The 19,240-nt window shown below is 35.8% G+C and overlaps 2 protein-coding genes across 3 annotated transcripts; one reads left to right on the top strand and one right to left on the bottom strand.

Moving 5' to 3' along the window:
* Window positions 1-921: 921 nt before the first annotated feature.
* On the top strand, window positions 922-6,267 carry LOC101252039 (kinesin-like protein KIN-7C). The gene is made up of 13 exons (XM_004232418.5): window positions 922-1,350; window positions 1,600-1,689; window positions 1,900-2,000; window positions 2,091-2,204; window positions 2,284-2,365; window positions 2,455-2,522; window positions 2,610-2,675; window positions 2,763-2,887; window positions 3,088-3,424; window positions 3,523-3,627; window positions 3,707-4,840; window positions 5,169-5,482; window positions 5,694-6,267. Exons 1-13 carry the CDS (start codon window positions 1,146-1,148, stop codon window positions 6,010-6,012), a joined length of 3,060 nt encoding a protein of 1,019 aa, XP_004232466.1. The 5' UTR covers window positions 922-1,145; the 3' UTR covers window positions 6,013-6,267.
* A 257-nt stretch (window positions 6,268-6,524) lies between these two features.
* LOC101252347 (uncharacterized) lies at window positions 6,525-8,951 on the bottom strand. Of its 2 annotated transcripts, none has more exons than XM_004232419.5 (3): window positions 8,797-8,951; window positions 7,687-7,899; window positions 6,525-7,064 (listed from the first exon to the last, which is right to left on the bottom strand). In XM_004232419.5, the coding sequence occupies exons 2-3, from the start codon at window positions 7,867-7,869 to the stop codon at window positions 6,798-6,800; spliced, it is 450 nt and encodes a 149-aa protein (XP_004232467.2). In that variant the 5' UTR covers window positions 7,870-7,899; window positions 8,797-8,951; the 3' UTR covers window positions 6,525-6,797. The 2 variants fall into 2 exon arrangements, with proteins under 2 accessions (XP_004232467.2, XP_010316408.2); XM_010318106.4 differs by having other exon boundaries at window positions 7,687-7,895; window positions 8,797-8,931.
* Window positions 8,952-19,240: the final 10,289 nt, after the last annotated feature.

Here is a 19,240-nt window from a genome sequence, read left to right as displayed (position 1 = left end):
TTTAAAATTCCGTCACTTTATTCTTGAAATTTATATTCCAAATAAATTAAACAGAGATTTTGTCAAATGGCCGGTGTTTATTTTTTAGTATTAAAACTATCAAATCAACTTTTTTTGAAAATGACCCCCGAGTCCTGACGGAGGAAAAATTCCACCTTTTCCAATGTGTAAATAAATAACAAACAAAACAAAAATAATTACAAAATAAAAAGTATTACTAAATAAATAAATATTCATATTCCCTAATTCCTTTATTTCTATTTCTTTGTTCTCAATCTATGTATTTCACTTCCTTTTTATATATATTTCAAAAAGAATAGTACTTATATATATATATATATATATATATATATATATATATATATATATAAAGTAAATTTTTTAAATTTTAATATTTTATCAGATAAATTCAAAACTACAAGATTTATAAGTATTATACACCACATTAAAATTTCCAGGAATAATGCACAAGTACTCCTTTAATTTATGCCCGAAATTTTGGAGACACACTATACTATACAAGTTTATATTACCCCTGAACTTATTTTATTATAATTTTCTACTCCTTTTCGGACTATGTGACACTATTTTGTGTAATTTTAATCATACGTTAAGGGGTACTTGTGCATTTTTCCAAATTTTCAAATCTCCCTTTATTTATTAAATTACATGCACAATCAAATTAATGTCCAATCATTTTAATTTGTCTAAAAAATATCAAAATGTTGTAATAAAAAATGTAATGAAAGGTGTATTAATTAGTGTTATTATATTAAAATTAATGGATGAGGTTGTGAACCTTTTGTTGTGAAAAAAATGAAGATTTAAGGAACATTCATAAGAATCAAGACAGAGACTGACAGACTGTAAATGGGGACCACTGCTAACCCATAAACATCCAAAACAATATTTATAAAGTCTAAAATTTAGCACATAATAAACCATAAATACATGAGAGACAAACAAAAACACACTGATTATTCATTCAACTTCCAATTTCCATTCCATTGACTCACACAAAATGATCATTCATTCAATTATATACTAATCTTTACTTCTCTTTGAAGAAAACAAAAAAAAAAATTAAAAATATATATTTTGCTAAATTTTTTTTTGACATTTTATGCTTATACTTGAAAGCAATTATGGGTACAATGGCGACTGTTGATGAGGTGGTGAAGGATGAAGAAAGAATTTTGGTGTCGGTGCGTCTAAGGCCTTTGAATGATAAAGAAATTTTAAGAAATGATGCTTCAGATTGGGAGTGTATTAATGACACTACAATTATTTACAAAAATGTTAATCTTTCTGTATCTGAACGCTCTATGTATCCCTCTGCTTATACATTTGGTAAGTTCATTACGAAATTCAATTCTTCAGGTTTACTTGAAAGTCTAGTAATTTTGCATTTTCAAATCTGCTTTTACTTTATTTGGATTAACTGTAGTTTATTTTCCTTAATTGTGATGTAAATTTTGTGCTAATTTAGGAAAGAAAGGTTTTAGCAGCCATGTTTTACCATAATTGGATATTAAAATTTGAATTTAACTTTATGAGTTTGACATTGTTCTGTTTTTGGTATATGATTTTTGCCTGCAGACAGGGTATTTAGGACTAATTGCTCCACAAGACAGGTTTATGAAGAAGCTGCTAAAGATGTTGCTCTTTCTGTCCTCAATGGATTCAATTGTGAGTAAGAAAATAAATATTTTTCCATTTTTTTAGCTAGCGTTTGGCCGTAGATTTTGAATTTTTTTACTAGATATTAAATTTTTTAATTTTCAACTTCAAAATCTGTTGGTATTTGTGTCTGAATTGTTCAGTATTTCCATGGATCTTATAGTTGGTAAAAGTTCATGTTTTGTATTATTGATCTGAAACCATTAATGTATTTCCTAGCAAGCGTATTCGCATATGGACAAACGAGCAGTGGAAAGACGTATACTATGACTGGTATAACTGAATATGCTATAGCTGATATATATGAGTACATTCAGAAGGTGATTATTTGTTTATATTGTCTGCATTTCTTATCATCCAAGGCTTTTCGCTTTTGCTTACTGAGTGTCTAGTTGTATTACTACTTGTAGCACTCGGAGAGAGACTTTATGTTGAAGTTCTCTGCTATGGAGATTTACAATGAATCTGTAAGAGATCTCCTTAGTGCTGATAGCACTCTTCTTAGACTTCTAGATGATCCTGAGGTTAGTCCTTTTCTCCAAATCCATAATTTCTTCTAGATTTTTTTTCTTCTTAGAAATCTCATTAAAGCAATTTTGACAGAGAGGGACAATTGTTGAGAAGCTCACAGAGGAAACATTGAGGGATTGGAACCATGTCATTCAGCTCCTTTCTATTTGTGAAGGTAAGAGACGAAAAATTAGCTCTGGAACGAAATTTTGTCTGAGAGGTGCAGAATGTGGATACTGAGGACAAGTTGATTGACTTTTGCAGCTCAGAGACAGATAGGGGAGACCGCGCTAAATGAGACCAGCTCCAGATCTCACCAAATTATTAGACTGGTATAATACTTGATATTTGTCTTGTGCAAGCAACTGATTAGTATTAGCTTTTAGAAGATTACAGTATTGACACATAACTTATTGCAGACAATTGAAAGTTCTGCTCGGGAGTATTTAGGCAGGGACAATTCCAGTTCTCTTTCAGCTACTGTGGTATGAAAAGGGAGATAGTTGATATTTAGCCATGGTCTCAGTAATCATCATGCTAAATAAGCGCTTGTTTTTCTTGATGTAACACAGAATTTTGTCGATTTAGCTGGAAGTGAGCGTGCATCTCAGTCATTGTCAGCTGGCACAAGGCTGAAAGAAGGCTGTCACATAAATCGCAGTTTGCTGACTTTGGGCACTGTTATACGCAAGCTAAGGTCGTTAATATTTCTTGCCTCTCTTCTAATCTAGTGGAATAGGGTCGTTGTAAGAGTTCATGTCCTCTTACATTGCCTTTGCATCAACTTTATTTTCTCCGAAATGCTTACTGATATAAACATAACCTCTCTAGATCACTTCTAATATAGCAGGAAATTGAAATTGTGACTAATGCTAGTTGTTGTATAATTTAATACAGCAAGGGTAGAAACGGCCACATTCCTTTCCGAGATTCAAAGTTAACTAGGATACTACAACCTTCATTGGGTGGAAACGGTAGAACTGCCATCATCTGTACAATGAGCCCTGCACGAAGTCATGTTGAGCAATCAAGGAATACTCTTCTGTTTGCAAGTTGTGCCAAGGAAGTAACTACTACTGCCCAAGTGAATGTAGTTGTGTCAGATAAAGTGTTAGTGAAGCATTTGCAGAGGGAGTTGACGAGATTGGAGAACGAGTTAAGGAGTCCTAGAACTTCTTTGTTCCCTTCAGATTATGAAGCATTACTGCGAGAGAAGAACAAACAAATAGAACAGGTACTACATCTTGGACCGATAATCTAGTTTCCTGGCTATTTTTAAATTGTACCAGGTTGACGCCTTGGACCCTTGATCATTTTTCCATCTCTTTGTAGATGGAGAAGGAGATAAAGGACTTGACTATGCAGCGTGACATTGCTCAGACTCAAGTTAGAGATATGCGACAGCTACTTGGAGACGATGCAGGTTTATTGATGCAGGTATATATGCTACTTAGACTGTTATTTTCTGTCTATATATTTGCTTCCTTATGCTAAAAGGCACATTGTTATGTTACAGGTTGGTTTAGGAAACTACCCAAATCTGCGTGTGCGGAGATCACCAGATTATCAAAGCCCAATGCAAGTGTCCATTTTGTCATACACCCCATCTATAGATGCTGATATTAGAACTTGTTCAGATGGACATAGCAGGAGTAGTTCCGAGGAACAAATTATACGCGTGCCGGAGTTTGAAGAGAACTTTCTCCATAACAGTTCATCTCCAAGGTTGTTAGCTGGCCGCAGTTCAAACTATAGTGAAAGTGATTCATGTGAAGGATGGGATGATATTGAAAAACAAAGTAATGGAACTAATTCAGAAGACCTATACAAGGAAGTTCATTGCATTGAAACCAAGGAATCAAGTACGAAGGTAAAACAAGAATCCAAATTTCCATCTCCTGAAGAGAGAAATAAGTTTCCAGCTGAAATGACAGCAGAAAATGAAGACAAAGCAGATATTGGAACAGTGTCACCTCCAGCAGACGACTATGGACGATTAGCACCACCTTTACTCAAGGAAAATGGAGAAGTCACATTGTTGCCCTGTAAAGAAGACGAAGACTTTGTACCCTTCTCATCTTTTAAGGAAGAAAAGGAACCTAGTGAAGAACCATTGTCACTTCCCTCAAAGGATTCCCAAACCCTTGAATCACCAAAGTTTGCAGACAGTAGAGAGTCAGTAACATTGCCATTGAAGGAAGAGAAAGAGTTGAACTGTGTGCATACATTTGAGCCTCCTTCTCCAGCAAATTTATCCTCAACATATGAGCTCCTTGACGATTCACCAGGCTCAAGCATCTTGAAATTAAGTAGAAGCAGAAGCTGTAAAGCTAGCCTGATGGATGATCTATATCCTCCATGTTTTAAGGAACTCAACAAAAATGAAAATACTCCACTATCTCAGTCAGAAAGAAATGTCAACGCAACACCTGACTGTTTGGAAATCAAAATTTCTTCCCCAAACTTTACCTCCGATGTGAAGGACTCTCAAGAGAAAAGTTCCATCATTTATGGGGAGACTGATGTCAATGAAGTGTCAAAAGGGGAAGATACAGAAAATGAGAGTGTCAATGATGTAGATGATGCAAAGAATGCAAGGACGGACGATACAGATGAGCTTCAATATGAAAAGGAGGTCAAAGAGTGTCCTGTAAGTATTATCGTTTCTTCTCTCAACCTGTTTTTTTTAAGTATCTTCCCATATATCTCCAATCTCTTTACCTGTTCATGATGATGAAATTCTGTGCTTAATTTTCTGGATGGGTGATTCTTTTAGTCCTGAGATTTTTAGATGAACGCCCTTCTTTCATGGTTGATGTTCATGGAATGAAAAGTTTATGTGTTACTTGAAAAAATATAGACAAAACCTGTAATTGACAGGAGGAGTACATTCCTTGAGCTTATGTCCACTTTTTAAATTGAATCAAGAAAACTTACATTTCCTTAATTTATGACTAATATGTGTTTTGTATGTTAAGGAGGCTGAACTAGAGCATGATAGACCATCAAAGTGTGTCAAAGATGTCGGGTTGGACCCAATAGAAGATGATCTGAAAAGTATTGGCAGCTGGCCCTCGGAGTTCAAGATGCTTCAGAAAGAGATCATTGAACTTTGGAATGTTTGCAACATTTCCCTCGTACACAGAACATATTTCTTCCTCCTTTTCCAAGGTGATGCTAAGGATGCTGTATATCTGGAGGTAGAGATCAGAAGACTGACCTTCCTCAATGACACATATTCGCATGGAGAGAAAACAGAGGTCAATGGCAGGATTCTGTCCCTTGCACAAAGGTAATTTGACTAACATCCGGCATACATTTTATCACACAGCCATATACATGTGCACCGTCTTCGTACCCAAAGAATGATATAAAAAGGTCAAGTCTTTGCATTTAACAGACCAGTCTTGTACTTGACATGTTAACCGCAAAAGAAAAAGTTGCTGGACAACTATGAAAATGAAATTCATACGGATTGATAACTTGTTTAATTTGTGAAACAGTATGAAAGACCTTCGTCAAGAGAGACGAATGCTGCGCAAGCAAATGTTGAGGAAGCTAACAGAAGAAGAACGAGAAAGCCTGTACCTTAAGTGGGGCATTCGGATTAACAGCAAACATAGGAGGTTCCAGTTGGTTCAGCGTTTGTGGAACAAGACAGATGATATGAACCACATTGCAGATAGTGCTTACCTGATAGCAAAATTAACCGGATTGATGAAGCCAGGACGAGCTCCTAAAGAGATGTTTGGTCTTGATTTTTCACCTAGACCATCTAGAACTTATAGCTTCACGCGTAGCTTGATATCTTCAATCTTGTAAAAATGTCAGGTCCAACATTTGAGTTGGAAACACTCGTTGATGGCTGGCTTTGAGCTCCATTACTCATGGTGTTCTGATTTTTAACTGTTAGTGAGTTCGAATTTTTCTTAGTTTGTTTGTTCTCTTGGGTGTTGATCGCCGGAGAGATTCTGATTGTAATTGCATATGTAGATTTGTACAGGAGTCCTAATTTGATCTACTGAACATAAAGAGAGTGTAAAATACCTACGTTATATATAGATTGGTTGTTGATTATGTGCTTCTACCATCAATTCATCCGTTAGAGGCAAAGAAACTGCTTTCAGTTTTGGCTTCATTTAATCGTATAAAATGGACCTGCAATGCTGATTTCATCGATCTAGCTAAGCTTAATTCACATTAACAATGGGCTTGTAGCTGATGACATTCAGCAGTAATTTGAGTTATAACATGTTTTGCCAAATCAACCTGGATATTGAATCTGAATAGTTTCTGTCGATCAGTTTCCGTGTGGGGATTGAAAGCACAACCCATAAGAGGGAAAATCATTTCTAAAACTTACTCATATTTACAGAAGAAAACACACTGTAATATCAAATATCAAGAAAATATAATCAAGATTAGAAAAATATACTGATTGATGACTAAAACTGGAGTCATAGCTGAGTCCTAGTGCCAGAAATTTATAAATTTCTACTTTTTTACTAGTATTAGCTTGTAGATTTTCTTGTAGTCTTTTTAATCTTCCTCTGGTTTGGGTTATGGTGGCCTCTAATCAGCAGCTTATAGTGAAAGTCAAAAGTTTTCTAGGCCGAGTTCTTCTCCGATTCATCGACATCATCATCATTATCGTCGTCGTCATCATCATCTTCTTCTTCTTCAATTTCATATATGTTACTACTGAACTTGCTCAGGTCAGACTTAACATCATCTTCACCCCAAAGGTCAACTCCAAATTTGATGTCACGATGCTTAACCAAAAGCCATCGAAGTAGGCGGTCTTCTTTGTTCAAGTAATGCAGCTCATTGTTAAAACTGGGAGGTGTCATCACTGTCATTTGCATCAGTTGCGCCTAAAAAAATGCAAATATCTTTTAAATATAGTAACAATAATCATAATACTGTGAACAAAAATGGACCTAAATTACTGATTACATTGTGAAGATAGAAAAGAGCAGGGCAATCCGAGGTCCTAGAGGTGCATCATGGAAAGAAATTACCATGTGGTCATTGTCACAGACCTAACACTTATTTATCTTATCATGCACCAAAATAAATGAAAGCGGCAGAAAAATGATGATGGAGCTAAACAGCTATCTCTGCTGCTAGACAGAACAACTATTAAAAACACCTTTGGAATTTTTTCGAGCATAAGTACATATCTTTGGCAACTTCCGTAGTTGAATGCTCTTCATTCCTTTTTTGTTAATTGTGGTCTGAGAGCTGACTGTGGACCTCGACTATTCCACCCAGTATGTTCTACCTCCTACCAGCAAGGGAACCAGGTAACTCTATCAATCAAAGATTAGGAATATGAGAAGAAACCAACTAGCGTTTTGTTTTACTCTTTCACTTCTACAGTCAAATGTTCATGGGACTGCATTCCGCCTTTGATGCTTTTCTTATGAATCAATCGCTTGTCCGGAGAAAAAGAGATACAAATATGACATTATTGAAAGGATAGTAGAGACAGACCTGATAATATCTTCCATCTAGTTTCTTAATGCCATAACCCAATTGAACAGTACCAAACGACTTTAAACCCGTAAGCACGCCATTTTTTCTATAAACATGCTTCCCAACCTTTGCAACAAGGTCCATCAGAGCCTCCTTCTTTACATGCGGTTTTAGTAAAAGCATACAATCATAAAGCGGCATCTTTTGTCTCCTCTTGACTCAACCAACTACCTGAATCAGAAAATGAATTGCATTAAAGTTTGGGGAATCTAAAAGTAAGACAAACTGCACACCTGCAACAAGATGATTAAAACAAACTCAACCAAGAGAATCACCCATTGAAGTAAGACAGAATATAAAGCTTATGTGTTATGATGTTCGATTGTTTTTTCATTAGCACAAGTGAAGTAGAAACTACATGAAGTCCAGATTCTTAAATATTTGGAGAATTCCTTTTTCTGATGAGCAAGCAACACAAAGAGATTAATTCTCATTGTGACAATTTGAAAAATCCACGACACACACGTAACACAAATGAACAATCATAAAGAAGCAGATAACCAACTTCCAATCGCGACTATGAAATATTCTCTTACTAACTCAAACCCCACATCAGAAATAGCAAAGTATCATAAAAACCTCCAAAATATATGTATATATATGATATATATGAAAAATCGTGATACGTTTGCACATCTAAGTTCAAGCGGTGAATTATAAGCAATTTTCCTCTTCAATTGCCGTATATATAATCTTTCAAATTATATTAATGTTCTATCAAGGTCATAATCTTCAATTTCCGTGTATATATAATCTTTTAAGTGATAATAATGTTCTATCAAAGGTCATAAACTACAAATCCATGAATATTTTCCTTATCAAGAATAACTAAATTTCACACCCTGCTCTAATATCACAGCTTTTGTTTATTCTCAACTCTTGATACAAATTTTCTCTGAATTTTCCGCAGTAAAATAATTTCTTTCAGTAAACAGAACATTTTCATTATCAAGATTCAAGAATACCTAACTAAGATTTTGAATTAGAAACATTAATATGAGTGAAAATTATTTAGGGGAAAAATAATAGATTGAGAGGCGAAAGGAGTAGTGTATAACAGAAACATACCGTTCGATTGCCGGAAACGCGAGGATTCGCCGTCGACGGAGTAAGATTGGGGACGGGGGTTTAAGAGAATTAAGGCAGAAATTTGGTTAAAAGTTTGGGCTTTAGATGTTTTGTCTACATTAATCTCACTAGCTCACATAATGTGTTTTATATATATATATATATATATTTTTTTAGTTATTACATTTACTCAATCATTATACGGCAAATTAGATATAATTATTTTAGATATATTGTATCATAACATAATTTACGTGCTTTTAAAATAATTTTTGTATAAAAAATATATATATAGTCAAAAGATGCATGTTGATAATCTTATCCGCCCCCTCTATGTGTATTTGTATTTCAAAATATACGTGATATTAAAAATATATATTTTAAATATATTTAATATACATATGTGACTTAAAAATTTATTAATCAGTGAGACAATATATTATTATTAAAATTATAAAGTGAATTAATAACTATGATAGAATATTTATGTAATTAAATAGTAAACTTTATTTTTCGAAAATAAAAATAAATAGTTTTAGAGTTTAATTGGACAAAAAAATCAAAGCGGTCATTTTGTTTTAAATACTCCCTCCGTCCCTAGTTGTCCACTTTAGGCTAGCGTTTGGCCATAGATTTCCAAATATTCTTGGCAAATATTATTTGAGTGAAAATTTGGGTGAAATTTCACCATGTGTTTAGCCATAAAATTTGGGAAATATATTTCACCTTTTTAGAAAAATATGATTTATACACACAAGTTTTAAAAACTATCAAAACTAACTAAAAGTTTCTATTACAAGTCAATTGAATGTTAGTTACAACAATAACAAATAATGTCCATAACACTGAAGCAATGTGGTAATTTGGAGTGAGTGCAACAAGAATTATTCCATACATCGTGAAGTAGATAAAGTACATGACTTTGTTACCTAAAGCCAATTTTTAATAATTTTCATCAACAATCATATCATTATTTAATATTCACTAAATATTTCATCACTATTTTGGTGTTCACGTAAAAAATGATGTAATACAACGCAAGCAAATACTAGAGAGAGTGTTTTTGTAAAAGATAAAAGATTGGGGTAAAATTTTAATTTTTAAAATATCCCAAATAATGATATTTGGCCTAAATACTAGAAAAAACTAGTATTTGAAAATTTGGGATATTTGCCAAATAATGACAAATTGTATGAACAAACATTATTTGCCAAATTTTTCCCAAATATTATTTGAAAAATTTATGGCCAAACGGGCCCTAGATGTGGTACACATATTAAGACACCAATAATTATCATAGGTTAGTTACAATTTTATCTTTTAACTTTAAAAGATTAAAAGATTACGCAACTCTCCAAATATAATAAATGTATTTTCTGATTCTAAAATGCATACATTACAACTTAATAGTACTATGATTTTTCTAGAATTAAATAAGGACATATTAGGAAAAATATTATTATCTTTTTCTTAATTTGTTAAAATAAATAAGAAGAGATATAAAATGAAATATGAACAAGTAAATAGGGATAATAAATAAATAAATATAGTTTCATTTAGTATTTCAAATGAGGCTTACGGAGAGATACAATTGCTAGAGTCAATGAGGTAAATATAAACTCATAATGTCAAATATGGAGTTGTAGTATTAGGAGGAATGCTTTGTGTTTATTATTAGGAGAAGATGGCTCGTAAGTTATGGGTAACGAAGGATTACGGTATCGAAGAATCTTGGATTCAATTGTATATAATACGAGAGACGTTTTTTATTTTAAACAGATCGCTATATATGTTTGATGATGGTGAAATTCTACTCAACTATGGTGGGCTACGTAGGATATCGATTTAGGAAGGACCATTTGGATTATGGCCTGAATTCAATACCATTCTACAAGGAATTACTTACACAGAAAGCATAATTTCTCCAAAATTACTTATTTAGTGTTTGCTTATGTGTAATCAAAACACTTTTTACTTCTTCTTTTTTTTTTAGTTATTTGCCCCATGTAATATATCTTTAATGTCATACTCAAGGTTTACAAAAGGGTGTTGTTCATAATGATAAAAATTGTTCTACTGAATATTTATATGTAAAATCAGTAGGCTATACCTTATATTTGTTAATTAGGATGAATATGTACGATATTTTAGCCTTCAAAAAAAAATCTTTTTTTTGAGAATATTTAACTTCTTAAAAAACTGCTATGCTTCTATTTAAAAACACTTTTAAATATGTAAATATACAAGGAATATTTTAGTATTCAAGAAAATTATTTTTGACTTATGGTTTTGTTAATAAGTAGGAATTTTTAGTTTCTTCCTAACCCTAAAAAACTGCTATGCTCCTATTTAAAAACATACCTTAGGAAGGAAGGAAAAGTAATATATTTGGCCGAATAGCTAAAAACTAATTAGATTTTCTATCAAATTATACTATTATTATACAAAAAATTAGATATAAACCTTCTAATATAGCAAACATAAATATTTATCATATGTTATTTTACTAGATGGGCTAATACGTCAAAAATAAGAAAAGTGTGGTCAGGGAGGCAACAGTTTAAAAAAATGTAAAGGTCTAGAGCGAATGTCTGTTAAATCATCCTGATTAATTACTGACAAATTAGATAGTCTAAATCTACTTTGTTAAACTTCAAAATTTACTAATAACTTAAAAATGTAATGCTTAAGTTCATGATTTAATCAAAACTTAAAACCAAGATTCACATTTTTTGGTTTATGAACCCGAGATTATTGACAAGAATGTATTATTCCAAACAACTAAGGGTCATTTGGTACAAAGATCAATAACAGGAATTGATAATGTAGGAATTAGTAATGTAGGGATTAACTTTTATCAAGTATTTGGTTCGTTGCTCTACCAAATCTTGTGTGAGGTTTAAAACCTCACAAGAAAAATTTCTTTTCAATTATAACCTTTGAGTTATTATGAGATTTTTTATTTCATATAATTGATTCAAGGTAGATAATTGATGAAAAATATTGTTTTTATAGCCTTTTAACTAGGTAGGAGAAGGAAAATTTTATCACCATGTTCACTATTTTCTCACTTAAATTATTTGAGGGCAAATAATCATCATCCTAATAAATTGAAGTTAATATCTCAAAAGGTCACACAACTATAAGAATTTATAAAAAAAAGTTATTGAACATTATTTTATATCAATAAAGTCATTCAACTAAATACTTTTATCATACAAATTGATCTTTATCATAAAATAAAAAAATAGCAAAATAAATGTAACGATTCAAAAAAAAAGAGAATTATGTAAATAAGAATAAATAGGTATTTAAGGGCATAATTGTCCTTTCACGTTTTAAATGAATAAATAAATAAATAAATAAAACAGATTTGTATTTATTTATTTTAATGTTATTTGACTAATTCTTGAATTAGTCTCCTAATCCAATTAGCTCTCTCTCTCTCACACTTCTAAACTCCCTCTCTCACGTTCTCCATCTTCCTCACATTATTTCTGCCAAAATATCAATAATTTTCATGCTTGAAGAACTCACAAAAAAATTTTTTAAGCAAAAGAAAAAGTAATCAAAACGTCAAGGCTAAGAGAGGTTCGTCGAGAGAGGTATACTTTGAAGTGAATTGGGAGTGGTTTGGAGGAGTTTTCCGGGCAGCAACATTAAAGTTTGAACATCGATTAAGGTATGAGTTTCTCTCATGGAATTCTTTCTCCAAGAGTACTTTCTTTCGGACGTTTCTTAAACTCTTGAAACTAAGGTTGTTCCCCTTCGTATGTCCTTGTCCTTAGCTCCCTAATGAATTTGTAGGATGGATATGTTGTGCTGCTAGATTTTTGCATGAATGATGTGTTTAAATTAAATATGAGTGGGTTTATGTGCGGGAAATCGCGATAATGATCATCAGAATATGACCGGAAAAAGTTGATGTATGGGTGTGTATAGGGCAGTGTTTTAGGCATTGTTTTGGGGTATATAAGTTGTTTATTTATCATGTATTTTATGTGTGAAATGGGTGTGCAATGTGATGTTCATTTTGATGAAGCATAGTGAAGTGAATGAACCATGAAATCTCCCTAAGAACTAATGTGAAACTTGATGAAAAAGTGCAGAAAAATAGTGGAATAAATTTCCAAAAACATAGAAATAGGTTTAAAAAGAATCTGGAAATTTTTGGATGTCAAAGAATTAAAAAAAAAAAAAACGTTTTGAGGCCTGCAGGGATCGAACCCAGGACCTCCCTGCAGCTGCCTTAACAAAAAAAAAGGATTTAAAAAGGGAATGTTGGGGGCGGGGGTCGAACCCACGACCTCAGGGCTGAAGGGGGGATAAAAGTATTAAGGGAATAAAGGTGAGGCTGTGGGGGTTCGAACCCACCACCTCACAGCCTCCATTCCCAGCGAAATTAAGAGGAAAATGAGGGGGGCTGTGGGGGTTCGAACCCACAACCTCCCTATTCAAGCGAATTTAATTAAAAATAATAATAATAGTAAATTAAAATTCTAATTAAAGTTGGAAAATTAATTCTCTTATGTAAACATTGAGATTTAATTTAGAATTTTAATTAAAAATAGAATATTAATTCTTTTATGTAAATATTGAGATTTAAATTGGAATTCTAATTAAATTAGAAAATTATTCTTTCATGTAAATGATTGAAATTTAATTTAGAATTCTAATTAAAATAGAAAATTTATTATTTCACGAAAATGTTGAGACTTAACTTAGAGTTCTAAATTTATGAATATTAGAACAAAAATCAATGAAAAATATAAATGATATCCAAATAATTCAAAATTTGGGTTCTCGTGTCCAAACCTCCGTATTGATACATAAGTCATACGTGAGTGAAATATTCAAGAATAATGTCATCTACTTAGATCAAAAATCAAAGATCTTGGCATATATACAAGATACATAAGTCTTGTAATACATAATCTTAGAAAAACAAGAATTCACTTAACGAACTATAAATGAAGCCTCATGGCTTGTATGTATAGATATATAAGTTTAACATACGTTCAAGAATAAGTGAACCTAAGATATACGTAATGAAATGAAGAATGTGGTGACAATCATGATGTGAGGTTAATGCATATGATGAGAGCAATCTTAAATGAGCTTAAGTAAATGTTACCGATACATACTCACCAATGAGAGTGTAAGATAATGAAGAGACCAGTCTCTATGAATACTCTAATAAAAATATTGAGTTTAAAACACTTAATACTAATGATGAGATGAGAAATCATCTATTGAGCTATGATGTCTTCATACTAGAAGCAAACTTCTATGATGTATGAGTTGCATGTAATGGAACTTTATACCGAGCACCGATAGGCTAGCTATGAGTGGTGATGCCTTCTTTCGGGAAGGGCGGAGGTTCACGTAATTCTCATGAGATGAGACTGTCCGGCTTGCCGGGTATGGGTCTCCATACATCTCCTAGTCTTTGAACCTATATTGCCACTATAGGGATCTGGCGGGGTTAAATTCCCATATACGCTAGCATGTTATTGAATCGCTTTGGCCGGTGATTCCACCTCTTTTCGGTGTGGGGAAGACACTGGATTTCATGATGCTCACATGATCTATGTCGGTTAAAGTTAAAGTTCCCAATGAATGAATGAGGCCAGCCTCAAATGAATCATATAAAGAAATGAATGATACCGAAGGTGTTAGGATAGGATAATCAAGAGGTGAGCTAGATTCAGGTAATGACATTAGGTCATTCCTGATCATTGCACAGCAAACCCGATGAGAGTCTTAAACTACATCCTAGGTATAGCTGGTGTTCGCACTGGCCTATGAATGAATTGAAATGAAATACGAATGAATGAGTGAAGCAGACTCTGTGTTTGCTAAAGAAGGCTCCCTAGTTGAGGTCCCATATGTTGAGCCCTCATTTTGGAAAGTCTTAAAGTTAAGTCTATGATAATAAGGTCTCATGATATACGAATGAATAATATGAACGAAAGTATGTGTTATATGTTATGTGTTATATGAATATGTTATGTTTTGTGTGCTATACGATAATTATAATGATGCATGTCACTCTCATGGCATAACTTTCCCAATCTTAATTTGGCAAGTCCACTGACTTGACTTCCAAAAATCATGTTGTTAGGAAAGAGCTATTCTTCCTCATGCATGTCCCTGGTGTGTACTTGCATATACTCATACTTAGTACAAGTGTGTACTAATTCCATACGAACATCTACTTTTAGGTGCAGGCACAGGTGGACGCTAGAGCTACAGGTTCGTTGTTGCAGCTATCCGGACATCAGTATTCATCCGGAGTTTGGTAGGTCCTCATGCTTTCGAGGATGCTACTGTTTTACATTCTAGCGTAGTTTTAGAGTTGAGCTAGCGGAGCATGTTCCACTAGCGTTTCTTTCCTGTTTTGGTTCAAACTTTGTATTGGTGCTATTTTGGCCGATATACAATTAATACTTAATGAATTATTTCTTTCAGTTGCTTATCTCTTAAATGTTAGATGGTTGATGATGAACGATTACGAAATGTTAAGAATGTTCAGCAAGTATGATTAAAGAATCAAAAATTTCAAATTTTCCGCTAAAATTAATCTATGTAAAGTAAGAATGACGTAAGCAGGCTTGTCTGCGACCTCTGAGAGGTCAACGACGCCGGTCTCGTCTGGGGTCTAGATTCCGGTCGTGACAAAGTTGGTATCAGAGCCAGGTTAAATTCCTCGAATAATGAGTTCACATCAACCACATTGAGTAGTTTCTAAGTCATGGTAGTGAAGTGCACCACTATCCTGGATTAGAGACTGCACGATGCGTAGGAAAGACTTCCCTTCTTCTTATCTTATTGTGCTTTTCCTAATGTTTAAATTCTTGGTGTTACGAACGTGTCTAACATCAACCTTGCTGTTTTCAGAGAATGAATACCTGGGGAACTAAGGGTCTGAGGACGGGAGCAGCAGCAGCTAGGGGTAATCAGAATCCACCCCAGGCTCCAGCTGAAAGAGTGGCCATGCTAGTGAACCCAGCTGGGTTGACTGATGCGGAGGTGAGGGCATCTCTAGCCCAGATGGCACAGGCCATCACGATGCAGGCCCAAGCTATGACTGCCCAAGTCAACCGGCAGGATGTTCTGAGGGAAAACCCACCGGCTCGCAGCATAGCTGACAGACTGCGAGACTTCACGAGGATGAATCCTCCAATTTTCACAGGGGCTAAGACTTCAGAAGATCCCCAGGAATTTATAGACGAGTTGCATAAGATACTGGTGGCCATGGGGGCCACTGATATTGAGAAGGCTGAGTTGGCTTCCTACCAGCTCAAAGATGTTGCACAGACTTGGTGCAAAATGTGGCGAGATAGCCGTGTCCTAGGAGGGGTGCCAGTCACCTGGGAGCTGTTCAAGACAGCATTTTTGGAAAGGTTCTTCCCTAGAGAGATGAAAGAGGCCAAGGTTGAGGAGTTCATCAACCTCAAGCAAGGATCCATGACTGTTAGGGAGTATTCCCTGAAGTTTGTGAAGTTATCAAGGTATGCACTTCCCTTAGTATTTGATAACAAGAATGATGAGAGTACTTAACTTTGTTGAAATCATCCAGGTATGCTACTCCCTTGGTTTCTACCAGCAGGGAGGAGATGAGCAGATTCCTCACAGGAATCAATGGAGACCTGGAGGAAGATTGTCGGGCTGCGATGCTCCATGATAATATGGACCTTTCTAGATTAATGATGCATGTCCAGCAGGTAGAGGACAGCCGAAAGAGGAGAGGTGTACGTGATGTTAGGAGGCCTAGGCCTCAAGATCAGGCAGGTCCCATCCATGGAGGCCATAGAAACAATTTTAGCGTCCGCGAGCAGCCCAAATTCAAGAAGGGGCAACAGAGTGCTGGAAATTCTGACCCTCAGAGAAATACAACGCCTAGAGGAGGCAGACCCGAACCCAAGAGGGGCAATGGAGGTGAGATGCAGCGTCCAAGGAAGACTTGTACTAAGTGTGGCCGAATGCACCTTGGAGAATGTAGACAGGGCACTAATGCCTGTTTCGGTTGTGGTAAGAGTGGACACATGGTCATAGACTGTCCCCAGAACAGAGGTCAGGCTGGGGGTAATGCTCAGCCTAGGCCTACCCCACATAATGCAGCAGCAGCCGAACCTCCGAAGAGGAACAGATTTTATGCCTTGAAAGGTAGGGAGGAGCAGGAGAAGTCCGCTGATGTGGTCACAGGTATGCTGCAAGTATTCTCAACTTCTGTTTATGCTTTACTTGATCCAGGGTCTACGCTTTCCTTTGTGACTCCTCTGCTTGCCCTTACCTTTGAAATACTACCTGATGTTCTGCATGATCCTATAGTGGTTAGTACGCCTTTAGGAGAAAATGTGAGAACCGATAGGGTATACAAGAATTGCCCAATAGTTGTGAGTGGCAAGGCTATGTGTGCAAACTTGATTGAGTTACCCATGCGCGATTTTGATATTATTCTTGGCATGGACTGGCTTCACAGCTATTATGCTTGTTTGGACTGTCGTAGTAGGGTGGTGAGGTTTCGCTTCCCTAAAGGAGAAGAGTTAGTCTGGGAGGGGTACAATCCGATTCGTCCTAACCCCTTGGTTTCAAATCTCAAGGCCAATAAAATGATGGCCAAAGGGTTACTATGTCATCTAGTGAGTGTTAATGATTTAGATCATGACGTTCCTTCCATAGACTCGGTGCCTGTAGTAAGTGAATTCCTAGATGTGTTTCCTGAAGATTTGCCTGGAGTCCCTCCCCTTCGAGAGATTGACTTTGGTATCGACTTAGAACCTGATACTAAACCAATCTCAATTCCTCCTTATAGAATGGCTCCAGCAGAACTCAAGGAGTTGAAGCTGCAGTTAAAAGATCTCACGGATAAGGGTTTCATTCAGCCGAGCATATCCCCTTGGGGCGCTCCAGTGTTGTTTGTAAAGAAAAAGGATGGGACCCTTAGAATGTGTATCGATTATCGGCAGCTCAACAAAGTCACTATAAAGAATAAGTACCCACTTCCCAGAATTGATTATTTGTTCGATCAGCTCCAAGGGTCTAGTTTCTTCTCTAAGATTGATCTTCGTTCAGGGTATCATCAGCTTAGAGTTAGGGATAGGGATGTCCCAAAAACAGCTTTTCGTACCCGTTATGGTCATTATGAGTTCTTGGTTATGTCATTCGGCCTCACGAATGCACCTGCTGCATTTATGGACCTCATGAACAGAGTTTTTCGTGAATACCTTGACTCTTTCGTCATAGTATTCATTGACGACATTCTCATCTACTCTAAGACCAAGGAAGAGCATGAACAGCATTTGAGACTAACCTTGCAGGTACTTAGACAGCATCAGCTGTATGCCAAATTCAGCAAGTGTGAATTCTGGCTGAGATCAGTGACCTTCCTGGGCCATGTTGTGTTCGATCAAGGTGTAGAAGTGGACCCCAGAAAGACTGAAGCAGTTAAGAAATGGCCAAAGCCTCTTACACCCACCGATATCCGTAGCTTTCTGGGATTGGCTGGTTACTACCGCAGGTTCGTGGAAGGATTTTCTTCCATTGCTGCCCCACTTACAACCTTGACAAAGAAGAAATCCAAGTTTGAATGGACGGATACTTGTGAGAAGAGTTTCCAGGAGCTCAAGGACAGACTCACTTCAGCCCCGGTGCTTACTCTGCCTAAGAGTGGCGAGAATTACACTGTCTATTGCGATGCATCTAGGGTCGGTTTGGGATGTGTTCTTATGCAGGCTGGTAAGGTGATAGCTTATGCTTCCAGACAGCTCAAGGTTCATGAAAAGAATTATCCCACTCATGACTTGGAGTTGGCAGCTGTGGTGTTTGCGTTGAAGTTATGGAGGCATTATCTATATGGAGTACACGTGGATGTGTTCACGGATCATAAGAGTCTCCAGTACGTGTTCACGCAGAGAGAGCTGAATCTACGGCAACGCAGATGGTTGGAGCTGCTGAAGGATTATGACATGAATGTGCACTATCATCCAGGTAAGGCTAATGTTGTGGCTGATGCTTTGAGCAGGATGAGCATGGGGAGTACAGCCCACGTTGAGGATGAGAAGAAGGAGCTAGTGAAAGAGGTACACAGACTGGCCAGGCTGGGTGTACGGTTGGTTGACTCTACTAGTGGAGGTGTTTCAGTTCACCCTAGTTCTGAATCATCCCTGATAGTGGAAGTCAAGAAGGGTCAGCATCTCGATCCTGTGTTGATGGAGATGAAGGACTCAGTGTTGTTAAAAATGAATGAGTCTTTTGCTTTGGGAGATGATGGCATACTTAGATACCAGAACCGGTTGTGCGTACCAGATGTAGATGATTTACGGACCAAGATTGTTACAGAGGCCCATGGTTCCAGATATTCCATACATCCAGGTTCCACAAAAATGTATCATGATCTTAAGCAGATTTATTGGTGGGATGGCATGAAGAAGGATATTGC

This window comes from Solanum lycopersicum, chromosome 2, assembly GCF_036512215.1.
Source record: "Solanum lycopersicum chromosome 2, SLM_r2.1".
Lineage (NCBI taxonomy): Eukaryota > Viridiplantae > Streptophyta > Magnoliopsida > Solanales > Solanaceae > Solanum > Solanum lycopersicum.
This window is presented reverse-complemented; position numbering and strand designations above follow the sequence as displayed.